The following is a 6066-nucleotide window of genomic DNA, read 5'->3' on the forward strand; positions in this document are numbered from 1 at the left end:
TATCAGGCCTTGAATCATCCCCAAGACGCAGATACTGACTTCCCTGACAGTCCCTTGGATCTGCGAGTCGCACGTGTGCGATTCTGCTGTTCTGAAAGGTCGACAAGCTAGCTGACACCAGCTTCCAAAAACAGCTTTAATATGCGTGATGTTGTATAAAGCTCGCGAAGGTCTTTCCCCCCAGATCATTATTCCCCAACTCGACAACCCCCTTCATCTCTCTCAGCGTCATCAAGATGCGGTTCTTGAAGTTCCTCCACTTCCTGGCCACGGCGGCCTTCGCCAACGTCGACGACCCAGCCGCCGACAAGGCCCAGTCGCACAATGAGTTCGCGCTCTTCCGCAGCGCGAACATGAACGGGGCCGACAAACTCTCCACAGGCATCGGCTTCCACTCCTTCCGCATCCCCGCCGTGGTCCGCACCAAATCCGGCCGCCTCATCGCCTTCGCCGAGGGCCGCCGCTTCAACGACCGCGACTTCGGCGACATCAACCTCGTCTACAAGCGCACCAAGTCCACTGACGGCGTGGGCAAGACTATCAACGACTGGGAGGGTCTGAGGGAGGTCATCGGCGCCGGCGACGGCACATGGGGGAACCCGGCCCCCGTCGTCGACGACGATGGCACGATCTATCTCTGGATGAGCTGGAATAACGGCAGTTACTCTCAAACCGGTCTCCCCCTGCACGACGGAACCCCGACAAAGCCCATCGACGACACCTGGGCAGGCCGCCGCCACCTCTTCCTCACCTACAGCAAGGACGAGGGCGAGACCTGGTCCGAGCCTCAAGATTTCACAAAGGCGCTCACCCCCGAGGGACGGACCTGGGACGCTGTCGGCCCCGGTATCGGAATTCGCCTCACATCCGGGGAACTCGTCGTCCCCGCTCAGGAACGCAACCTGATCGGCCGCGGCGAGCCAGGCAAGCGCGAGTGGACCGCCCAGGACGTCCCTGGGGCCGGGTCGGAGGGTACGATCGTCGAGCTCCCCAATGGACGGCTCCAACGCAATGACCGCAAGTCCGGCGGATACCGCATCATCTCCTATGGCACTGTTGCCGATGGCTTCGGCGAGTTCAAGCAGGATACTGGGCTCCCCGACCCCGGATGCCAGGGTTCCATCCTCAGCTATAACCGCGGCGAAGACCTGAACCGCACGATCTTCATGAATGCCGCCGATGCCGAGACCCGCCGCAGCATGCGCGTCCGTGTGACGTATGACGATGCTGCTGGGAAATACAACTACGGCCGCAAGTTGGATGATGCCCCGGTGCCGAACTCGGGTTATCAGGGTGGGTACTCGAGCATGGTAAAGACAGGCGATTACCACATAGGTGCGCTTGTCGAGAGCGATTTCTTCAATGATGGGAGCAATGGTGGCTCGTACCGGACTATTCTCTGGCGCAGGTTCAATCTCTCTTGGATCCTGAATGGGCCGAACAACTAGAGCAGTTGTCTTGTCTGGCTGCGGGTATCCCATGCCCGAGTCTTTCGGGTTGTACCGCAAAGAATGATCTGTTGTGTATATCTGTCTATTTAACCCACAAGCTTAGACCCTAGGCCGTGAGGGATCTGACATCTGTCACTATTCCTTTGCCTGCTGATTGGCTATAGTACGTGCTTCCGCTGTTCTAGATGCGTGTGTATATCTTTCACTATAGAAAAAACTGGCACGAATAAATCTATTATCCATTTTTATCTAGCTATATCCAGCGCGTGTCTAGTTATATATAATATACAAAATAGAAGTCCATTATGATATGATGTTTTGGCTCGATCCGAGGGTTACCTATCGTCACTTTCCCGGAACTGGATCTCGACTTTTGACAGCGGACAATATCTCCTCTTCGGGCCGAGTTAGCATGTTTGGCTGGTCGAGGATACGGGTTCAGGAATACCGGGTCCACCGAGATAATGTGTACCCTCCATGACGAGAACGCAAAAGTAGAGACTGCTCAGGTCCCTTAGGAGATAGATTCAGGCGAAATCGAAGTCCGCGTCCGACCGGCAAGTCCCGCTTGTTAGTCTTTTGGGGATACTGGTAAGACGGACTGGAAACACCAGGCACTACAGTATGAGACCGGCCAAATAAATAGCGAACTCACTTCAGCCTACTATACTTTGCAAAGGTCGCTGGGGCAACTATAATCGCGAGAACATCATCCAACGGAAAAGCCGGGCGGTTAAAGGGTCTTAGTGCTGACCATGCTCTCAACTATAAAGCTGATCCAGATTATGGAACAACAGCAAAGAGCCTGAGGCCAGAGACAGCCGGTGTCTCTCAGATTCTCGACGTTGGTGGTCCAGGTACTTTGCGACAGTGTGTAACGTAATAAATCGAAATTGACTAAGCTTTGAACTAGCTGTCAATATCCCTATATAGTCCCTGAAAGCCATTAGAATTGCAGGCCTAATCACGAGCATTGGCTATATTGCTTAGTCTGGGGATCAGCCTACGCTTCTCGAGTCGTTTTTGCCGTGGGCTCGCGGGCTGAATTTGAGCAGACGAATTGTGCGGAGGAGGCCCACGATACTCATCCTGTTATGAATCCGACGACCTTTGCTCTTGAGGACTTGAACAGTGCATACCAGTATCGATTGGAGCAAAGGCACTTTGGCAAAGCCGGGATCGAGGTCCACAAGCTCCAAGAAACCCGGTTGATGAATTATTATACGGTATCCAGGGATGGCCAGCTATAGTGGTCTGAAATGGAATCAGTAATGAAATGTACAAATATAAACATTCGTTTCTCAGGCGTGGAGCGTAGACCATGACAGCTATTTAAACAACAGACGAGGGTTATCAACCATAAGCTTCCCCCGGATATCAACAGGCAATGCCTCATTCAACATCCCCAACTCACACCCAAGATCAACTCTTCTTCCCGCAACAGGCGTATATCTATCACAAAGATCCCCCAATTCGTATTGAACATGAGGCCAGTCCGACCCCCAAACAACCGAATCAGGCACGCGAGATGCAATAGCAATCACTCCCGGTGGGATAGCAGCCATCAATCTATCTCCCCTGCCCTCTCTCCAACAGATCCAACAGGACATCGAACTCAGGGTAAGAATCCAGCGACCGCTCCGCATTAAAGCAAGCATTGTGCTCAATAACGATCTTGCACCCCTGCATCACCGGATCAGAAAGGAGCCAGTCTCCAAGAGCCAACCACGTCGTGAGCGGACACATGGCGGAAGTATACCAGCCTGTCCTCGCCGCAATCTTAGCCAGCCGCTTGAATCGGCTTTGGATGTAACTTGTGGGGTCATCAACCGTTGTACTAGTAGATATGCCAACGACCCCGTGGAGGCGGAGTGCTCGCACTCCTCGGGAATGCAAGTCCTTCAGTTTCTGGTCATCGTCACCGTCAAAATCATCATCGTCGTCGCCGACCTCAATCTCAGCCCGGAACTCCCGATCTGGGTATGTTCGTCGCGCAGGTCGAGGTGGTGCAGGATGGCGTCAGGGCCGTCTTCAACGGACGCCTGGACAACGAGGAAGTTCGTCGCTGGGGAGCTGCTTATAAGTTGGTCCAGGGACGCGAGTTCGGGGGTGTAAGTGCGCGAGGACTTGAATGGGAACTGTACTGGATTTAGGACGTGGACGTGCGTGTCCCAAATGCCAGAATTGATGCTGGACATGATATAGACTGCGCGATGCGTTGCGATGTGATTGTGTAGCGATACAATATTATTCTGTCTCCTACAGTGTAATGCGATTCACCGGGTCGTTGGTGTGGTCGAATCCAGTGTCCGAGCCATTTTGTACTTCCGGGTTAGTTCAGGCTATTTCATATAGGCTTCATGACAAAGTCTTGTTCTTCCCCTCAGTATCATAGCCGAGGCTTCACTGACTTGATTTGGTGGCTGGGAAACTACCGACCGACAAGAAGTACTGGTCCGAAGCCTCCAGATATCGGACACGGCCCGAGCCGGTCGCTACGGGTACGTACAATATCGGAAGGACTTGAATGAATATTTGGCATTCAATTTACCATCTCCGTATGTAACTTATTTTATAAAACCTTGAAATTATTAATTTATTATGGAGAAATAGATTCTATATAGCTTTCTATTATATATATCTAATTCTTATATAGAAATATAAAGAGGTTATTATTTTATTATACTTTAAATATTCAAGACTAAAATCTAAAAACTGCTTTACACGATTATATATTTTTATGTCTTTAGCGTATTTATTAGTATAATATTAAATCATTACAAAACAAGCTTATATTTAATTATTCTAATTAAAAAAATTTATATATATAGAATTGAATGCTTCTCATATTCTATATTACTTTCGTGGTTAGGTCTAAAGGTCAAAAAGTGTAGAAGTGGCAGAGATTACGACGAAACGCGACACCACCGCCTTGATTTTTGAGCGCGGCAGATCTTGTATACTTAGGGACAAATCCACTACAACCTCTATATTCTACCATGTAGAGGTCAAGGAATTCCCGAAGCACTAAATGCTAGGCTACAACGCTCTAAAAGACGGGTACCCCTAAGCGGCACCAAGTTGTTTGGGATTCCTCCAGATAGCTATAGGAGGATAGTAAGCAAGCTGAAGATAAACAGATGTATAGTGTACCTACCGGCATTCCCTGCTTGATACACTCCTCGGCATATTTAACTATATCATATAATTTCCCGAGGCAGCACATCCTAGCAGACGAGAACCGAAGTAGCCGATTGGCACACGACAATATCTCGAGTAATTGCGGCCCATACATGAGTATTCTGTAATTAGGCATTATGCGCACCTGTGCCATGACACCAATGGCAGCCTGGAAACTCGTGTACCCCATCAGCCAGGGGAAAGTATAGTTCATGCCAAGTATGTTGTCAGCAAGAGTAGTGTAATCTTTGAGTATCAGGTTCTTGGTCTCCTCGGTTTGCAGCTGAGCGGGTCCTTGGAGGAATATTAACGACGTTATGAGAATCTGGTAAAGAACCAGCTTAGGGAGCAATTCTCCTTGCTTCTTATAGCTGTCATCATTATCTAGGGTCGAAAGTGAGCGTCTGAGTTCTGCAAGTCCAACAGCACCTGCTTCGGAAATAGAACCAGGCTGTTGGATAGCTGATAGTCGATGGCACCAGGTACACAAAAAACCGAATCCGGGGCCTGCGATGACATCTTGAGGCAACTTTTGTATTTCACTATGAGCTTAATTACCAGATCACAACAATGTCGTTAACGAAATAGGGCGACTCACGCCAATAGTAATCTCCAGGTTCTGGATGCCAAACGGAAGGTCAAGCGCACAGCTTATCCATCTTGTGTTATTTGACTGGTTAGCAAATTACATTCCATGGGAGGAATACAAGAATTTTACCGATCGAGAACATAAGTCGACCAGAAAATAGCCATGTTCTTGTTTGAACTTTCACCCCGGAAAGCGTTTCGCTCTCTGAGCGTGTGCCCGCGATGGAACCCGAGTTTGATGCAGGACCTGGTGCAAAGGTCAATAAGCTGCCAGGTGTCGCCAGCAGACGGTTCCATGAGCGAGAAAAGTGTATAAAGGAGAACAATCTGGATGGTTGCTGGGGTTTCTTTGTACACATCAAGCTCCTTGATAGCGCAGGAAAAGAACCTGACGGCATGGAAAGTGTCCATATAGGAATGGACGGCGGGGAATATTGCGCCTATGGCGAGAACCATGTAAACAATAGCCTTTTCAGAAGCCCGTACACGTTTTCTTTGATGGATCGAGTCAATAACCCGGCGGACTTCCTCTTCGTCGAGAAAGGGGAAGGACTTGTGGACATGGCCAAAGTAATTCTCAACGTAGGTCGACAGGCATAGTCCCTGGAGTTCTGCAGAATCAGGAGGAAAGCAACTGATCTGGCTACTGGAGCGAAAGACTGTGTCTGCCATGGCACTCGGGGCAGCCTTTGCATGGGCTCCCTTGCTCCCAGCCAGAAGAGCTTCTCGGACCATTGTGGTGAGCGTATAGGTACCCTAACCCACAGGCCCCGGGGAATCGACCCCTCGATGCCGTTAGGGTTCCCGAAAGTGGACCCACCCGCGTGCCGCTGATTGGCTGTAGTCT

General features: G+C 50.1%; 3 protein-coding genes across 3 annotated transcripts; 1 reads left to right on the forward strand and 2 right to left on the reverse strand.

The window, feature by feature from the left end:
• The first annotated feature begins 20 nt into the window (after window positions 1-20).
• ASPSYDRAFT_46413 (putative extracellular sialidase/neuraminidase) lies at window positions 21-1750 on the forward strand. Its single transcript, XM_040847223.1, has one exon. The coding sequence runs from the start codon at window positions 237-239 to the stop codon at window positions 1446-1448; it is 1212 nt and encodes a 403-aa protein (XP_040702201.1). The 5' UTR covers window positions 21-236; the 3' UTR covers window positions 1449-1750.
• Window positions 1751-3132: 1382 nt separating this feature from the next.
• Window positions 3133-3706, reverse strand: ASPSYDRAFT_46414 (uncharacterized protein). The gene has a single exon (XM_040847224.1). It carries the CDS (start codon window positions 3647-3649, stop codon window positions 3353-3355), a length of 297 nt encoding a protein of 98 aa, XP_040702202.1. The 5' UTR covers window positions 3650-3706; the 3' UTR covers window positions 3133-3352.
• Window positions 3707-4459: 753 nt separating this feature from the next.
• Window positions 4460-5954, reverse strand: ASPSYDRAFT_1179243 (fungal specific transcription factor domain-containing protein; the record flags this gene model as incomplete). Its single annotated transcript, XM_040840339.1, has 3 exons — window positions 4460-4555; window positions 4609-5173; window positions 5350-5954. The coding sequence occupies 3 exons, from the start codon at window positions 5952-5954 to the stop codon at window positions 4460-4462; spliced, it is 1266 nt and encodes a 421-aa protein (XP_040702203.1).
• Between the last annotated feature and the right edge of the window lie 112 nt (window positions 5955-6066).

This window comes from Aspergillus sydowii (genome assembly GCF_001890705.1).
Source record: "Aspergillus sydowii CBS 593.65 unplaced genomic scaffold ASPSYscaffold_6, whole genome shotgun sequence".
NCBI lineage: Eukaryota > Fungi > Ascomycota > Eurotiomycetes > Eurotiales > Aspergillaceae > Aspergillus > Aspergillus sydowii.